Raw genomic sequence first — 18,276 nt, 5'->3', positions numbered from 1 at the left:
CAACAAAAATTTATATTGTCATTTTAATACACTATATTGGTGAGTTAGCAATTTAGAAAAATTAGCATTATAAAGTATAATGGTTGGCTTTTCTCAGGCAAGTTGGCAACCGTAAATTTTTTATTTAAAAGTTTTTTTTTTATATTATAATTTGTAAATATCTTATTTTATTATAAAGTAAGAAAAAATTGCTAAACTAGCATTTCCAAATTTGCGGGGACAATTGCAAAAAAAATATCAAAGTTACGATGAACTCAAATTAACTACTCTTATTTTTTAGTTAAAAATTGATAACCCGCCGACCTTTAATAATCCTCTAGCAAGTACTATAGTTTTACCAAAAATAATCATAGTATATAAAGTGGATACAAATAATTAATGGCAAAATACATTCTTAGGTCCTTATACTTTAGTCAAAATGTTAATTAAGTCCTTGTACAATTTTTTCGTCTTAATAGGTCCTTATACTTTTCACAATATTTTTATCAGGTCCTCGTACGATTTTTCGTTTTAGTAGATCCTTATACTTTTATCATAACTTTCATTAGGTCCTTGTACAGTCTTTTATTCTAGGGACTTTTTTTACATTTATCTTGGATAATAATCTAAATTTAATTAAACTTAATGAACTTTTTAATATTCCATTATTTAACTTAGCATAGTCTATAAAGATAATATCATCTTGTTATCCAATAATCTCAATAAGTTGTAGAGAATAATAAAAAGATTAACCGTAATGATTGAAGATTAAAATCGAAGTTTTTTTTATAGAATAACTATCCGAATTTTCAATTGATTATTTATATTTATATTGAAAGATACGTTTCCCTGAATATTTATAATCATAAGAAAAGTTAAATTAAAAAATTAAAAGGTTCATTAAAATTAATTAATTAAATATAAATTATTATCTAATATAAAAGTAAAAAAATATCTTAAAATAAAAAATTATATAAGGACCTAATAAAATTTATAATCAAAGTATAATGACCTATTAAAACGAAAAAATTGTACGAGGATGTGATGAAATTTATGAGAAAGGTATAAGGACCTATTAAAACGAAAAAATTGTACGAGGACCTAATGAACATTTTGATTAAAGTATAAGGATCTAAGAATGTGTTTTGCCATAATTAATCGAATATTACAGTAGATACCGAACCGGTCATTTCCCCTTCCCCAATACTCTATTTTCCAATCCAACTATAAATTCAGCTGCTTTGAACAAAAATCTCGCAATCAGAGCTAAAACTAGTTGCAAATTCGGGAAATTGAGCATGGATTTGCTGCCGGCGGAGTCGCCGGAGATCTTGGGGAAGAGCAAGCGGCGTTTCCGCTCGCTCAAGCTCGTCACCGTCAATGGCGACGACCTTTTGCCGGAGGCGCCTTACGGCGTGGAGTACGGCCGTCTCAGTAATGGCCTCACTTACTATGTGCGATGCAATTCGAAGCCGAGGATGAGAGCTGCTCTCGCTCTCGCTGTGAAGGTTGGGTACGTGTATTTCTTTCTCCACTGCTCTCTTTTTTCTTTCCCTAGCCCCTTTTTGGGGTTCCCCTGTTTCTGTGATGTTCATTGTGTTAATTTGGCCCTAATTTGTGTTACATTGTTGGCAATTAGGAGTTTGGAAATATAATTGTACACTACAATGTAGTAATAATGAAGAATGTTATGCAAAATTGAGTATCAATACCCCTGCATTCAGAAATTTGTCAATTACAGCTCTAGTTTTTGCCTATTGCTAACATCATTCCGCCCAATGTTAAGGAGCTAGTAGCTAGTACTCATAGTGGTAGGTTGCTAATGTCATTCCGTTCAATGTTGACTTCAATGCAAAGTAGTTAGCTTCTAGAAGAGGCTTGGCTTCCTAAGGGTTGATCAAGTATGAGAAGAGTTTGACCCGGACGTGAGCGAGTGCATAGTTAGTGATAGAGAAAAAAAACTGAAAACTACAGCCTAACATGGTGCATAACTTTGTTTTAATCAGAAAGCCCTTGGAATCAAAAAGCATCACCTTTCTTAAGCCGGGGTTCAGGATGCTGCATTTATGTATAAGGTCATCCATAACATTCTCGTAAATGGCTTTACTCCCCTATAAGCTAGGACATTTAGTTGCACATTGTAGACAAGAGGGGTTTGGGCATACGAGTATTTGATCTGTTATGTTATACTGAGATGGTATTGTTAAATTATTACTTGTCTTTTCAGCTTAATCCAATCATATGTGGACTGCATAAAAGAAGATTTTTGGTTGAAAATAGTTAATAGCCAAACTAATGCATCCGTGAGCTGTGTCATTGTCATTTAAGAATAGCATAAAAGAGGGCAAAATTTGCTAATATGAAAACTGTGTTGTGTCACATTCAACACATGTATCACATCCCGATGAATTTTGTCCACTTTCATATGTCAGATGCGAATGTCACATGTTAGGTGTAGATGACGGTTAACAAAATATAGCCATTATACTAATAGCCTTGCATGCTTTATTTTTTTATCGGATCTGTGACCCATTCCAAAGTACATTTTATTTCTCTATGCAATTGACCTATGTAGTTTTTCTTTTAAGATAAGATACATGTTATTGTCAGCTCACTTTACTATAATATTAATGCATTTGCTGAGCTTAGCCTTTGACTTGGCAGTTCAGTTTTAGAGGAGGAGGAAGAGCGTGGAGTTGCTCACATAGTTGAGCATCTAGCTTTCAGTGCCACCAAGAAATATACAAACCATGATCTTGTCAAATTTCTTGAAAGTATCGGGGCTGAGTTTGGTGCCTGCCAAAATGCCGTTACATCTGCTGATGAAACTATTTACGAGTTATTTGTTCCTGTAGACAAGCCTGAAATATTATCCCAGTCCATTTCTGTTTTGGCGGAGTTCAGTTCTGAGGTAAAGGTTTATTTAGTTATTGCCTCAGAATACTCTTTACTCAAACAATCTCATATCTTGTGTAGGACAGGTTCGTGTATCAGCAGATGACTTGGAAAAAGAAAGAGGTGCGGTACTAGAAGAGTATAGAGGAAGCAGAAATGCTAATGGAAGGATGCAGGATGCTCACTGGGTTCTCATGATGGAAGGTTCAAAAGTAAGGTCTTAATTATGTTATAGTTCCATTCCCACATTTCCCTTTTCTTTGGTATCGCTGCGTTGGAAATAAAAAAGAAAGTTTTAGGTCAGTTACTTGTATCACCATAACATTGGCTTATATAAATGACCTAATCTCCTTCTGCGGTTGCAGTATGCTGATCGTTTACCCATTGGGCTCGAAAAGGTGATCCGTACAGTTACCCCTGAGATTGTGAAGCAATTCTACAATAAGTGGTACCATCTGCAGAATATGGCTCTGATTGCTGTTGGAGATTTTCCAGATACACAGGTTTTTTTTTTATCTATATACATTTTCCTTCTACATTGAACCTTGGAACAATATTAACTAGCTGTGTTCTTTCCTTTCTCATATTTATCTATTTTAGGGTGTTGTAGAGTTGATAAAGACTCACTTTAATAATAAGACTCCAGCAGTTGATCCCCCACGGATACCGCAGTTTATGGTCCCTTCACACGAGGAGCCACGTTTCTCAAGCTTTGTGGAATCTGAGGCAGCTGGGGTTGATTCTGGATTCCTTAATTTCCTTTTTAGTTTTTATTTCTTGCTACTTCTGCCATATTTTCTTAGTGTATGTAATCATGTATTAAAACTATTTTCATAACTGATTTTTGACAGTCAGCAGTAATGATCAGTTGTAAAGTTCCAGTTGATGAGCTGAAAACTGTGAAGGACTACAGGAATATACTTGCTGAATCAATGTTTTTCCACGCATTGAACCAAAGGTTCTTTAAATTATCCCGTAATAAGGACCCCCCTTACTTTTCGTGCTCGGCTGCTGCTGATGTTCTTGTTCGTCCAACTAAGGCCTATATAATGACTTCATCCTGCAAGCAAAATGGGACTACTGAGGCACTTGAATCGATGTTGATGGAGGTGTGAGTTTAATACCAATTAACCCACTAGCCATTTTTCTTCACTTTACTTGTGTTTAGTGTTTCGGTTTGCTAGGGTTTGCATTCTTCAGTTTTCAGATCACAATCTGTTCACATTCTCTTCTATTGCCACTGGACCAACTTGTTATTCTTCACTATCACATATTCTTGATCTTTCAGGTTGCTCGGGTTCGTTCTCATGGGTTCTCTGATCGGGAAGTAAATGTTGCCCGTGCTCTTCTAATGTCAGAGATTGAATCAGCCTATCTAGAGAGAGATCAGATGCAATCTACTAGCTTACGGGATGAATACATACAAGTGATTCTCTCTCTCTCTCTCTCACACACACACACACTTACACACACACATGTACTAACATTCACATAAGTATTTCAAACATGTCATCATCTTGCATCATCTCAATTTGCAGCATTTTCTCCGAAATGAACCTGTTGTTGGGATCGAGTATGAGGCCCAGCTACATAAAACTCTTTTACCCCGTGAGTTCTTTTGCTTTTATATTTAATGGTCCTCTGGAGGAATTAAACTCTTATGCTAATATTTTCTGTATCTTTCCATGGTAGAAATATCGGCAACTGAGGTATCCAAATATTCAGAGAATTTTAGGACATCACGTAGCTGTGTCATAAAAACAATTGAGCCTCGAGCAGCTGCAACAGTGGATGGTTTAAGAAGGGTTGTTTCAAGGGTTAATTCTTTTGAACAAGAAAGACGTATTTCCACATGGGATGATGAGCGGATCCCCGAAGAAATTATTAGTGTAGAGCCAAATCCAGGGTAAGCTGACATCTGTTTGTGCATCACCTTTTCCAAAAATTTGTGGGCCTACTCTTAAGCTTTCCTCGATGCCTAATTATACTCCCATTCTTCCAATGTTTGCGCATATTCTTATTCTGACAGATTAAACCTAGTAAAGTTCCAAGAAGGGCTATTACATGTGCAACACTCTTATCCGATCAAAAGATCCAGTTCTTTGCATTTCTATACCATGCTAATATTAACAAACATGGAGCTTCTTACACAGTTATACTGGTCAACCTTTTTTCCAGATTTGATAAGTTTTGCCATTTGGAATACATAGTGTTCCTTAGACTTCAACATCATCCACCTTTTCTAAATGTTTTGCAGCCATATTACTTAACTACTCGAGAACTTTTTATCACTTGCTGACTTATATCAGATTTGACAAGTTGTGTCGTTTGGCATATACTGTGTCCCCCTGAGAAATTAGTTGTCTTATGGGTTTCATATCTCCAATTCTGCCGCAACTTTTTTTTTTCAGTTCTGTGGTGCAGCAGTTTGAGCATTCCAGTATCGGTGCCTCTGAGCTGATTCTTTCAAATGGCATGCGAGTTTGCTATAAGTGCACGGATTTCTTTAATGATCAGGTATACTAATGTTGTAAACCAGTATAGAGATATTATAGGAAATCTTTATTTGTTTGTATATGCATATAGTTATCCTATCTTTCAGATGCTATTCATTGAAGAGATTTCATTTTATCAATTGGATGGTTGATTTATGGTTTTATGGTAGATGTGTCATTTTTCATTTTCCACATTCACTAAAATGGCATCTTTGGGTACTATTGGGTGCTATTTGTGAGGCTTCGTTTTATAGATTGCAAGATTTTTTCATTTAGCTACAGTTCTCTATGCAGTAGTTCACTCAGCATCAAGTGTTCTAGAAGTATCAGAGGGACTTAACTGATGCTAAATGTTCTTTTTCACCTATCTCACTTCAGCCTTATTGTGCTTGTATTAGCTTACACCAAATCTAGCTTAATACTAACACGCTATTTAAACAGGTTCTTTTCACTGGTTTCTCATATGGGGGGTTATCTGAACTCGAAGAACATGAATATTTTTCGTGTTCTATGGGTCCCACTATTGCTGGCGAGATTGGCGTATTTGGTCATAGACCTTCAGTGCTATCAGATATGCTTGCTGGTAAAAGAGCTGAAGTAGGTACAAGTCTTGGAGCATATATGCGAAGCTTTTCTGGAGATTGCTCACCTTCAGACTTGGAAACTGCCTTGCAGGTTTGTTTGAATGATGATTAATGAAACTACTAATCTTTCCCCCTTTGTCTAAATCTAATAGAAAAGTTTAGTTATATGCTACTACTACTAGCCTACTTCCCATTTCTAAAAGTAAGATACAAAAGTCAGGTACTAACATATGCGTTCTACTGGACCTGGTTCTAAAACAAATGTGCTATCAAGTGCTAATTTTCTCTCAAGTAGATTCATTTTGGGTTATTTCAATTCAACAGAATGGTAACTTAGATTTTGCATGGAGTCAGGCTTAAACTAGTTCCTATGATGATTTTGTGAGGGTGGATAATTATGTATCTCGATAAGATTATAAACTATAACTTGGCTAAGGTAACATGCAGATCCATTTCTGGGTAGTAGTACTCAGGAACAAGCCCACTCTAGCTCTTTATTAGTCCCTACTATAGAGTGTCTGGTCTAACCAGATGATGCTAGTAACATTTAGGCATTTAGCTTAGCTTGGGACTTCTGAAATATTTTCATGTAGATTTCTATGCAGCAGGATGATCAGAAAATTATTTTATTTACAAATGTTGTTTACTTATTGATTTCAGAGGGTTATACAAAATTCCTTCCAAGAATATCTTCTTGCCAATTAATCTGTATTGTATTGGTATTGATAGCATGTAATATCCAACTAATATTTGTGCTTTGTGTATTTGGTCTTCGTTCTGCTTCGAAGTTGGTCTACCAACTTTTTGTGACAAACTTGCAACCAGGGGAAGAGGATGTAAAAATAGTGATGGAAATGGCCGAAGAATCTGTTCGTGCTCAAGAGAGAGATCCTTACACTGCATTTTCTAACCGTGTGAGGGAGATCAATTATGGAAATTCTTATTTTTTTAGGGTAAGCTATTTCCTCTTCTTAAATCCTTTCTTTCTGTATTGTATAACATGAAACTTACCTGGCTAATACTGTACTCAGCCAATAAAAATTGGTGACCTGAGGAAAGTTGATCCAATGAGAGCTTGTGAATATTTCAACAATTGTTTCAAGGACCCATCAACTTTCACTGTTGTCATTGTCGGAAATATTGATCCTTCCATTGCTTGCCCTCTTATGCTGCAGTACTTGGTAAGTGGTATATCTTCATCTATAAGGTTCTTCATCATGCATATCTCTTGCTGATTGTAAGTTCTTGAATTTTCTTTCAGGGAGGGATCCCAAGACCTCCTGAGCCTATTATGAATTTCAAACGCGATGAACTCAAAGGCTTGCCATTTACTTTTCCTTCCACTGTAATTAGGTAGGTCTACTCTATATTCCATTTTATTTGCTAGCTGTTGAAAATGATGTTTCATTAGCGATTTTCTCTTCCCTGTAACAAAATGTCAAACAGCAGAAGTTGCACAGGGCAGTTTTGTTATTAGTTATCACACTATGCATGCATAAGTTTCTGCACCTTACACTGACATAATAATTTGGCTTGCAGGGAAGTTGTTCGGAGCCCCATGGTGGAAGCTCAGTGCTCGGTTCAGCTGTGCTTTCCGGTTGAGCTTAAGTATGAAAATATGGTACTGTTAAGGCGTTTGCTCAAGTAGTTTATGCTATAGACCATTTATGCTTTAGTAAGAAATGGGGACTAATATGTTTTGCCTCTTCTATAATATTTAAAGTGCAAGCATAACCTCATACATGAGAAACTCTTCCATTGATCTTGTATGTTTTGTAGATGGAAGATGTTCACTTGACTGGACTGGTGAGCAAGCTCCTTGAAACAAAGATGCTACAAGTCCTTCGTTTTAAGCATGGACAGGTATGGTTGAGAAATATTTTGTTCTATTATACAAAATGCACATTTAACTGAACTAATCTCATTGTAATAATTTTCAGATTTACTCAGCTGGAGTTTCTGTTTTTCTTGGCGGTAACAAACCTTCAAGAGAAGGTGACATTCGGGGAGATATAAGTATTAATTTTTCTTGCGATCCCGATATCTCGTCAACTCTGGTGAGCCTTCTATTTTTCACTTATTTGTTTCTAAAACTTGTATCTTACTTGGGAAATCACTGTACAGGTTAGTCTTGGTTTGGATGAAATCCAACGTCTTCAAGATGAGGGACCTTCAGATGATGATGTTATAGCCATCCTAGAAATTGAGCAAAGAGCCCATGAAAATGGACTGCAGGTTACTCTTTATGAAATAGATTTCATAATGAAAATTTCTTCTTATTCTTTTTAGATGAAGTACATGCTGTATATAGATTAAGAGGGAAATAGTCTCCCTCTAAAAGTAAAAGACTGATTAAACATATTAAATCATCTTAGCTTGGCAAAAGACCTAAATGATGATAACATGGATCATAAATCAGGACCGCGTTATTAGGAACCCATTTTGAGTATATTTTTCTATTGAAGAGTTCCACGCTCCCCCTCAAAGTGAGCTTTAAATGTAAGTTGACCTAGCTTGAATACAAAATATTTAAACTTTGTTCTTGGTAGACTTAGTGAATGTATCTGCAATGAGATTTTGAAACCCTCCTCCAGATTCTGTCAACAGAGTGGCAGTTAATCCCCACATGATGTGTCCCTGTCATGGTGAGTCCTTTGAGAAACTAAAAGTAGATTCACTGTCACAATACATCTTCAGAGTGTTAGTAACAAGAATTCTTAGATCTTGAAGCAGCTCTGAGATTCCATGCCGTATCATCATAAAATTACTAGGAGGTCCAAAATATGCATTTAATAACTAATAGTGGAGTACTAGTTTGCGGTCAGTTCTTCTCGCTAAATTTTGTCATTTCAGGAAAACTACTATTGGTTGGACAAAATTCTGCGGAGCTACCAGTCAAGGAATTATTCTGGTGATGTTGGTGCTTCATTCAAGGTATCAAGTCATGTAATTGTTTTATTTTCACAAATCATCAATTGAAGAACAGTTGCGGGATGGTATATTTTCAAATTCAATATTAATGGGACATTCCCCAAGTTGTGCTCACTAAGGTAGATTGGGCGTATATTTTCACTAAAGCATGAAACTCTCCGATGTCATCTTCTGGTTATACTTGTAGGTTCAAGACGAGGGGCGTACCAGAGTAAGAAGTAGCCTTTCACCATTAACAGTGCAGTCAGCATTACAAAGAATTATACCATGTCCTTGCAAAAAGCAGTATACTGTAGTGATCCTAATGCCCCAGTTACCCCTTTTCAAGAGGTTTAAATCACTCCTTGGCTCCAATGATGCTAAGGTAAATGCTGGATCCTTTTCCTTTTTTTTTTTCTCCTTTCAGGAATAGCATATCACACTTGCTCTTGGTAACGCATGAAAATGACTAATACTCATTTTCAAGCTTGAGTCACGATAGGGGACCGATGCAACTCTCTACCTGCATTCTCACATTAACTGGCCCGTCTTATACTATAAGATACAATTACTTTCTAATTTTATTCAATATGTTCCTTTCCATATTTTTCTGCTGCAGATTTTGGTTGGCATTGCCAGTATCACAGTTTTGGCTCTTGGTGTATGGAGATACTCTCGAAGAGAAACAAGATCATAGGAATGGGCATGCACATATATGGGCTCGATTATCCTTACGCAAAATGGAAGAGTATGATTGGACCTGTAATGCTTTTGTTCTTCATTCCCATTGAAGAAACAAAGAGCGCTCTTTATCAGAGTCTCAGAACGCGATGAACATATCTCGAGTCATATTGCTTACTCATTAGTTATAGGCGCTCGATTTGGACGCCACTGTGGCTGAGTTTGACCTCTGCAGTGCATCCATCCCTGCCTACATTTTCGGCAAAGCTTGAACCATTGATTTATGTTTAGTATTTGTACCAAAGAGAGGTGATAAGAATTATTGAGGTAGGTAAGAATTGTGAATGGTGAAGAGTTGGAACTAAATTTTCGGTGAAGCTAAAGAATAAACAGTAATATTCTCATGTTGCAGATAGAACATGTTGGCTATTAATTTTACGGTCATGCACTTTTTATTTATGGGGTGAAGTTAAAATTGTTATAAATATTGAAATTGGATAGCAATTTAAATAACTTTTCTAATCAAACAGATTATATAAGAACAAAAAATAGTATGCAACACATCTACATGAACATAATTTGTGATCATCTTCTATGTCTAAATATCATTTGTAATCACCATTCACATTTAGCATAATTGCTTGTTACGTTATACTCCCTCTGTTTCATAGTAATAGAGGCGTTTCGTTTTAAAAAAATGATAATAAATATTTAAAATGAAGAGAGAGTAAAGTAAGAGAGAGAATAATACAGTGAAGAGTCTTATCTACAATATTCTCTTTCTTATTTTACTATTTCTCCACTTTAACTATTTATTATTATTTTTTCAAAATGAATGCTCAAAACGAAACGTCTCTATTACTGTGGAACGAAAGAGTACTACATTGAACATAATTTTAATACTTTAAAATTTACCATTGGCACTATTAGTTTTATGTACTACGTTATCTCAATTTGTTAATTTGATCATTTATTTGAAGTATCAATAAACAAATCGAAATTTAATTTTAAATAATACTGGAATTAACAACATCAATGGTATTTTAGAAATTAATATCAAAATGAATATACAAAACAAACACAAATTAAACTAGAGCAATGCCAAACATTTCATATGAATTCAAGATAAGATTTTTCAAAATTTGGAAATATGGAAAGTTTCAAGTCTCAATTCGCTAGACGAACTATCTAAACAGTATATCAAAATAGAAAAGAAAAGAACACAGCAAAAGGGGCATTTTCACACTTTAAAGAAACTCTATCTTGATAACAAAGTTGTGTATAGGTGCTGGTAAGGTCTCAACACTTCGTGTTCGTGTCAAGAACGGGGGATCAAAGATCTGCTCTCCCTGGGTATCTGGGGAAAGGAATTACATCTCTTATGTTTTCAACACCTGTAGCAAAGAGAATCATCCGCTCAAACCCAAGGCCGAACCCACTGTGTTCCACTGTCCCGTACTTTCGCAGGTCAAGATACCACTCATATGGCTCCAGTGGAAGACCCAAATCCAATATCCTGAATAAAAAAACAATGTCAAAAGACTTCTACAATACATGATTCTATTATTATTATGTCAAAGCTTTGAGATTTGCTGTACCTTTGCCGCAGCACCTCATAGTTCTCTTCTCTTTGGCTTCCACCAATAAGCTCACCCACCTAAACAACACATGAATACCAGCTTATGTAAACGTTTGACAAAGTGAAATATATAAAGCACCAACTTAATCTGCAATGAGGCAAAAATAAGTTTCTGAGAGGTTTATAGAAAAAAGTTAAGGGTACCTTGGGTACAAGGACATCCATCGCAGCAACAGTCTTGTTGTCTTCATTGACCTTCATATAGAATGCTTTGATCTCTTTTGGGTAGTTATAAACAATAACAGGTGCTTTGAATTTCTCCTCCGTCAAGTACCTACATTAGTATTTGGTCACATATCCAACTTATGTGTAAACTGCAGTCTGAACTAGAGGAGATTACTTGGTTTGATATAAGGTGATCGTATACAAGACATGTTACCTTTCATGCTCAGAAGCTAAATCAATGCCCCATTCGACCTTGTTCTCAAATTTTTTCACTTTAGCAGCTTCCTCAAGAATTTCAACAGCCTTAGTGTAGGTAATCTTTTCGAACTTGGACCCTGCAACCATTTTAAGCCGATCCAAAGCACTTTTGTCAACATGCTTGGTCATGAACTCCATATCGTCATAGCAGTTGTCAAGTAACCACTGACAAAGGAATCTCACATATGCCTCTGCACAGTTCATATCATCCTGCAGAGGTGATCAATTCAGTTATCAGCTAAGCTACAAAATTCAAACACACCTCAGAAGTTTTGTGCATAAAACAAGTGGTTACTTTAATTTAACAATCAAATAGGGTTTCTTTTAATGTTTCATGCAGAAAGATTAACTAATCTTTATCCTTCCAATCCCAGATAGATGAGTAAGAGAGCATGCACATGTCTATATTAGCATATGAACAACTATCATACCTGTATATCAGCAAACGCAATTTCAGGTTCCACCATCCAAAATTCAGCAAGATGCCTTGATGTGTGGGAGTTTTCTGCTCGAAATGTGGGCCCAAAGGTATACACACTGCTGAGGGCACAAGCATATGTTTCAACCTGTAGTTGCCCTGAGACAGTCAAAAAGGCTTGTCGGGCGAAAAAGTCTTCTGTGTAATCAATTTTTCCATCTTTTTTGGGGATGCCACCATGAAGCCTAAATCTTTCTGCCAACTTGCGTCTTTCATCAAGCTTTGAGAAGTTCTCCTTAGCCTTTGTCAGCTCAGAAACAGCAGCAGCAATTTCGCTTTTACTTGCCTTAGCAGCCTTTAGTTGAGCCACAGCATCACCTTTCTCCTTAACAGCAAGCTCAGCAGCCTTTAAGTCGGCTTCTGAAGGAGGAGGGGTCTCCTTGAGTTCCTTCTCTAATCTCTCGGCATCGTTAATTAGCGTTGTAACTTGAAACATTTCCCCTGCACCCTCACAATCACTGGTCGTGATGATAGGTGTATGGATATAAAGAAATCCATGGTTCTGGAAGAATGTGTGTGTGGCATAAGCCAATTCATTGCGAATTCTGGCAATTGCAGATATCTGGATGACAAAATAAACAGCTTATTTAGCATGGGAAATGGTTATCAAAGAAATGCATATACAGAGGGTACTAGATAAGTTGCTGTCCAGTGCACATGAAATGAATCATGAGATAATGGCATTGCAAAACAATGGTTATAATTCTGTTTCCGCTCCAACTTTCCAGATAAAAAACACACTTTATTGAAATTCACCATAAGTTTATGCTTCAAAGGATGCCATTAATTCCATGAAATATGACCCAGTTTATTCCACTTATTATGGGGATTTTACTTAGAGTTAAGAGAAATATTGATAAATATATGCTTTAGTTTTGTAGGATAAGATAGTCAAGCAAAAATTCAATCTATCCATCAAAATCCATCAAAGTAAACAAAGGATTAGCTTGAACGTTTTTATAATTCGATCACCTCACTCAATATACACCCCCTGAAAAAACAATCAAAAACCTATTTAAAGATTGCACCAATCAGCTAGGGAAAAGGAAACTTATGAAACACAAATCATGGCACAGTCACAGTCACTTCACCAACAGCAATTGAAATTAGATCACACATACATCACAACAAGAATTACCAAACATTCATATTTAAGAGCCAAACAACACAAAAACCCCAAATGCTTCTCTACATTTTGTCTTGCACAAATTTCAAAAATCAAATTATTCACAAGCACATGGGAACTATTTTCAAAAACCTAAATTCAATCTTCAGCAATTTCTACAAAAACAACAAAAAGTAAGAAGGAAATCATACAATGTTGGTCCTGGAGCGAAGATGCACAAGATCCCTGAGCAGCTCAAGCGGAAGCCTCGCCTTCGACTTCGGCAGCGGATACTTTGCCGCATCAACAGTCCCCACTCTTATAACACTGCTCACCTGCAGCTCAATCTTCTGCTGCGTCGCCGTCTCCGGCGGCCGCTGCAGCACTCCCTCGACGTGGACGCACGTCCCCGTGGCCACCACGTCGCTCACCTTGTACACATCGGATTTCACCAGCACCTGCAGATTCTCCGGCGAGGATCCGTCGTTGACCTGCAGAAAGGCGAGCGTGCCCTTCTCCGCCTCCCGGCCCGTCTTCACCCATCCTCCGATCCGGACCTTCTGGCCGCTCAGCCCGGCACCCTTGTCGGGGCGGCCGAGGATGGACTTGATCGGGACGCGCTTCGAGAACTCCGCCTCCGGTACGGCGTCGCTGAGGGTGAGGCCATCCATCGCCGGCGGCGGAGTTGAATCACCTGACATTTTTGTGAGGGAGAGGAATTGGGAATTAATCTGATAAACCCTAATTCGTTTTGACTGAAAGCTATTTATAGGGTCGCTATATTCCAGCGAATCGGGTCGTCCGGTATTCAGACTGGAGCTTGACCCGGGAAGTTTCGGATTTCATTCTAAATATCAAATATACGTATTTCCTTGATTATTTGGATTTCATTCTATATATCAAATATACGTATTTCCTTAATTAATTTTGTATCAATTGTGTTATTGATAACATGGTATAAATATTCTTTCTATAAAACACACATGCTCTAAATATTTTTAGAAAATAGTTGACTGATTAACAAATATTCATATGCCAAAAGTCATTTATCTATAATTTCATAACTCACTATCAAATTCAAATGTTTATGCTAAATATTTTTCAATTGTATTTTCACAGTGACATAAAAAAAGCATATGAAAATATGAGAATGAATATTTTGAGAACTGAAAAGATCAAGGGAAGGTAAAAAGAAGGAAAGATGATCATCATAGTGTCATTGTAACCTTGCCTATCAACGCCAACATAATGGTATACGACATTCATTTTCTCAATATAGCGTAATATAATTATTAGTCGCATCTAAGTCAAATTTTCTAGATACACCAACTCACAACTCACAAGGGGGCCACTCCCACCTTTCCTTTTTCTCTTGGTGGCATAAATATTCAGTTAACTATTGGTCAATTTATAATTCTTTTTGAATGAACTAAGATTGGAAATGATAAGGTCCGATAACACATCTTCAATCTGTAGATGACACTATTATTTTCGTTCTAACTGATAAAAAATAGTTGGAAAATAATTAAAAAAATGCTCCAGTGCTTCGCTTTGATGACAAGACTTAGAATTAGCTACAAAAATCTACACTCATTGTTGTTATTGATAATACTTTGGCTACAATCAAGTGTGGGTTTGCAAAATTACCAATCGCCTACTTTTGGTATCCCATTGGGTGCCAACCCGAGAAAATAATAGGGCATGTGAGCCCGTCCTTAATAAAGTGGAGAAGAGACTTAGTAATGTAGAAAGCACAAATATTATATACAACGGAAAGATTGATTCTTATTATGGCGATCCTTAATAACCTCCCGATGTATTATCTTAGACTCTTTAGATTGTTAAAAGAGGTGCAGGTTGCATCATCCAAAAGCAAATGAAATTATCTTGGGGCAAAGGGGCAAGAAATGGAGGAGGGTGTTTGATTAGTTGAGAAGTTATTTAGAGGCTAATTGATAAGGGGGTGGGTATTAGGATTTTGTATCTTTAGTGTTCAAATGGTGGTGAATTTTCAGACAGTCAACAATCTTTGTAGAAGAAAGTGTGAGCTCTGCATATAATACTCAGTGGGAAAATGTCACTAGCACATGAAACATGTTATGGATTTCTCAAAAAGTAGCAATGAAAGTGCAAGAAATTGTTAGAAAATGGATTAAAATGAAAATTGTAAACTAAACAAGTACTGTATTTTGGCTTGATAATTGGATTGGAGATTTTTCTTCAAATCAATAAATCAATTTTCAAATTAATATGCGGGTGTTCAGTTTGCAAAATTGTATCCCGGATTAAATTAGTAATGTGTTTGGTTCATGAGATTTAGTCCATCAACTCAATTCTAGATGGATAATTATGAGATAATTAGTCATAGCTAATCTCTTATGACTAAAATAGTCTCACAACTCACTCCAAAATTATACTCCCTCCGTCCGCCATTAGAAGTCTCATTTGTGGGCGACACGGATTTTAAGAAATGTTAAGAAAAGTGGGTGGAAAAAAATTAGTGGAATAGGTGTCTCACTTGTATATATTAGTTTTAAATAAAATTAGTTTTAAATAAAATGTGAGTGGAATGAGGTGGGATACTATTACCATTTATGGTAAAAGTGAACCAGGACTCCTATTCGCGGACGAACTAAAATGGAAAAATAAGACTCCTATTCGCGGACAGAGAGAATATCTTGGATTCTTGATACTTATTATTTATCTAGAGAACCGAATGCCATCTAAAATAAGTAGTATAGATTTAGCTATAAACCTCATAAATTATTGAAGTCAATTTTCTCATTGAAAAGGCCCAACAATACAACTCGCCCAACAATTCTGGCCCACGAAAAGGCCCAAGAATATATCAAAAGGCCCAATAATACATGCCCATATAAAACTACATATAGGGACATTCTCTATCACAGAACCCTAATCAAATCGCCGAAGCCATTCACGCCAAGGAGAACTCTCTCTCGATCGGAGCTAAATCGAGCTGAATCATGGGTAATTTACCTCACTTAAAGCCTCTTCCATGATTTGATTATGCTAATTTTGAGTTTTAATGCGTTGTTTTTGATCGAATTTTGCAGGTAAGGTGCACGGATCGTTGGCTCGTGCCGGAAAGGTGAGAGGACAGACTCCCAAGGTCGCCAAGCAGGATAAGAAGAAGAAGCCCCGCGGCCGCGCTCACAAGCGGATGCAGTACAACCGCCGTTTCGTCACCGCCGGTAACTTTTTTTTTCGTTTCACTTTAAATAAAATTTTTTGCTGTTTTTGGTTGAGATCTCTGTTGCTGACTTTATGCTTTGTCGAATTCGCATAGCAACTAGTATTTGGAAGGTTTTAATGTAGTCTTCTAATAACCTTAGGGCTTTGGGATGTAGATTTATAATCTGATTTTGTAGCTCTTCGATTTAGTTTCGAGATTGGATGTGTGAAATCAATTTTATGTAGTCTAGTTTCCAGGATGGATGTGTGAAATCAATTTTATGTAGTCTAGTTTCCAGTATGGATGTTGCTGCTTTCATTTTTGTGATATTCATATCTGTAAATGTGAATTGAAGTGCTTGGATCTTGGTGATTGAGAGCAGATGCTAATGAGAAATTGTAGAATCACCATGAGTTAACTGTTTGTGGAGAGGAATTCTGTAAATGTGAATTGAGCTGCTTGGAACTTGGTAATTTTAATTTTAGGGCATAAGCTAATGATGCATAGTGGTATCATCATGAATTAACTCTCTGTATGTAGAGGAAATTCTGCAAATGTGAATTGAGTTGCTTGGATCTTGGTGATTGAGAGCAGATGCTAATGAGGCATAGTAGTGTCACCATGAATTAACTGTGTGGAGAGGTTCTGTAGATGTGAATTGAGCTGCTTGAAGCTTGGTGATTTTATTTTAGAGCAGAAGCTAATGATGCATAGTGGTATCATCATGAATGAATTAACCTTCTGTTTGTAGAGGAAATTTTGTTGATGTGAATATGGTTGCTTTGATCTTTGTGATGGATAGCAGATGTTAATGATGCATATAATTGTTGTATTTTTTGCAGTTGTTGGATTTGGAAAGAAGAGGGGACCCAACTCATCTGAGAAGTAGAGTGTAGCAGTTTCACTTGTTTTGAATTACTATGTTTTAGTTTTATAGTTATGGACCATTTTCTTCTTTTTTTGATGTCTTGAACAGAATTACACAATTATGTGAAATTTTGGGCTGCTAATCTCTTTCGTTAACAATGGCTCATCATTTTCATTCCTTTTTATTCTGCAAGATTTAAGATTTATTCTTGTCTATTTATGATTTGGTTGTGTATTGTAGCCTTCTGATCATATATTTTTCACATAGCACTTTAAAAAATCAAACTGAAGTAAACCTCTCTGGACTTCCTTTCATGCTCTTGTCTGTTCATTTGTTCGTAACTCATGACAATCCATGCCTCAATCCCTCTACTCCAAGAGTTCTACTCCAAACCGCTTGTTTAATTTGTTGGTTAAGTGGAAAGTAATTAAGTAAGAGGCTGAACAAAAGAAAAACAGAGAATAAAACAAAAATAAATTAACAGTGTTGATTTTTGTTTAAAAAGAAAATGCCTCATTTACTTGGAAATGTCCCAAAAAGATAGTACTATCACTATGAATTACTACCTAACAAAAGACAGAAGTAGTTATTTATTTCCATTAAATCAAAGTAAGGGCATGTTAGGGTGCCACGACCTCTCAAAATAACACCATACCACCATTTCTAGCCAATTATTTGTACACGTGGACGAATAATAAGCTGCCACGTGGCAAAAAGAAATAATTTTTTTTTTTTGAAAAAGACGGCCAGCAATTTGTTGGTCTTTATCCAGCAATATCCGACACACTATACAACAATCTATAGATTGTTGCGTAGTGTTTATAATATTGCTGTGTAGCGTTTATAATATTGCTGTATCAGTGGTGTCACGGTGTCACTTTAAGAGGAGTTATTTTAACACAGACCTATCAAAATATCTTTAAATCTAGTCTGATATGACAAATAAAATGATGTTTTATATTGTTGATACATGATATTTTTTACCAAATCAAAATTTGAGGATTTATTTTTGAAGAGGAAACTTTT

General features: G+C 36.3%; 3 protein-coding genes across 4 annotated transcripts; 2 read left to right on the top strand and 1 right to left on the bottom strand.

The window, feature by feature from the left end:
- Positions 1–1,152: 1,152 nt before the first annotated feature.
- LOC125193602 (Insulinase (Peptidase family M16) protein) lies at positions 1,153–9,955 on the top strand. 2 transcript variants are annotated; one of them, XM_089056248.1, is made up of 21 exons: positions 1,153–1,492; positions 2,644–2,890; positions 2,961–3,086; positions 3,240–3,377; positions 3,475–3,609; positions 3,726–3,983; positions 4,163–4,300; positions 4,413–4,482; positions 4,567–4,780; positions 5,286–5,391; positions 5,811–6,044; positions 6,742–6,906; positions 6,985–7,134; positions 7,215–7,306; positions 7,493–7,574; positions 7,733–7,816; positions 7,894–8,010; positions 8,078–8,188; positions 8,807–8,887; positions 9,072–9,248; positions 9,483–9,955. In XM_089056248.1, exons 1-21 carry the CDS (start codon positions 1,278–1,280, stop codon positions 9,558–9,560), a joined length of 3,018 nt encoding a protein of 1,005 aa, XP_088912374.1. In that variant the 5' UTR covers positions 1,153–1,277; the 3' UTR covers positions 9,561–9,955. The 2 variants fall into 2 exon arrangements, with proteins under 2 accessions (XP_088912374.1, XP_047947389.2); XM_048091432.2 differs by lacking the exon at positions 1,153–1,492 and having other exon boundaries at positions 2,759–2,890; positions 2,956–3,086.
- Positions 9,956–10,629: 674 nt separating this feature from the next.
- SYNC1 (Class II aminoacyl-tRNA and biotin synthetases superfamily protein) lies at positions 10,630–13,933 on the bottom strand. Its single transcript, XM_048093829.2, has 6 exons — positions 13,402–13,933; positions 12,038–12,646; positions 11,563–11,816; positions 11,328–11,457; positions 11,143–11,201; positions 10,630–11,060 (listed from the first exon to the last, which is right to left on the bottom strand). The coding sequence occupies exons 1-6, from the start codon at positions 13,888–13,890 to the stop codon at positions 10,877–10,879; spliced, it is 1,725 nt and encodes a 574-aa protein (XP_047949786.2). The 5' UTR covers positions 13,891–13,933; the 3' UTR covers positions 10,630–10,876.
- A 2,146-nt stretch (positions 13,934–16,079) lies between these two features.
- On the top strand, positions 16,080–17,392 carry LOC148927008 (Ribosomal protein S30 family protein). Its single transcript, XM_089055994.1, has 3 exons — positions 16,080–16,177; positions 16,264–16,401; positions 17,225–17,392. Exons 1-3 carry the CDS (start codon positions 16,174–16,176, stop codon positions 17,269–17,271), a joined length of 189 nt encoding a protein of 62 aa, XP_088912120.1. The 5' UTR covers positions 16,080–16,173; the 3' UTR covers positions 17,272–17,392.
- The last annotated feature ends 884 nt before the right edge of the window (positions 17,393–18,276 follow it).

The sequence above is a fragment of the Salvia hispanica genome, chromosome 4 (genome assembly GCF_029641045.1).
Source record: "Salvia hispanica isolate PSC_SH4W2 chromosome 4, Shi_PSC_v1, whole genome shotgun sequence".
In the NCBI taxonomy this organism is placed as follows: Eukaryota; Viridiplantae; Streptophyta; class Magnoliopsida; order Lamiales; family Lamiaceae; genus Salvia; species Salvia hispanica.
This window is presented reverse-complemented; position numbering and strand designations above follow the sequence as displayed.

Bases quoted from the DNA above. Each gene is read 5' to 3' on its own strand.
- LOC125193602 (XM_089056248.1), top strand. From the start codon at position 1,278: ATGGATTTGCTGCCGGCGGAGTCGCCGGAGATCTTGGGGAAGAGCAAG. The intron at 7,817-7,893 runs GTATGGTTGAGA...AATAATTTTCAG, and splicing joins TTCGTTTTAAGCATGGACAG to ATTTACTCAGCTGGAGTTTC. The intron at 8,888-9,071 runs GTATCAAGTCAT...TTATACTTGTAG, and splicing joins ATGTTGGTGCTTCATTCAAG to GTTCAAGACGAGGGGCGTAC.
- SYNC1 (XM_048093829.2), bottom strand. From the start codon at position 13,890: ATGTCAGGTGATTCAACTCCGCCGCCGGCGATGGATGGCCTCACCCTC. The intron at 11,817-12,037 runs GTATGATAGTTG...TCACCTCTGCAG, and splicing joins TTGCGTTTGCTGATATACAG to GATGATATGAACTGTGCAGA. The intron at 11,061-11,142 runs GTACAGCAAATC...TTTTTTATTCAG, and splicing joins TATGAGGTGCTGCGGCAAAG to GATATTGGATTTGGGTCTTC.
- LOC148927008 (XM_089055994.1), top strand. The intron at 16,402-17,224 runs GTAACTTTTTTT...TATTTTTTGCAG, and splicing joins CCGCCGTTTCGTCACCGCCG to TTGTTGGATTTGGAAAGAAG.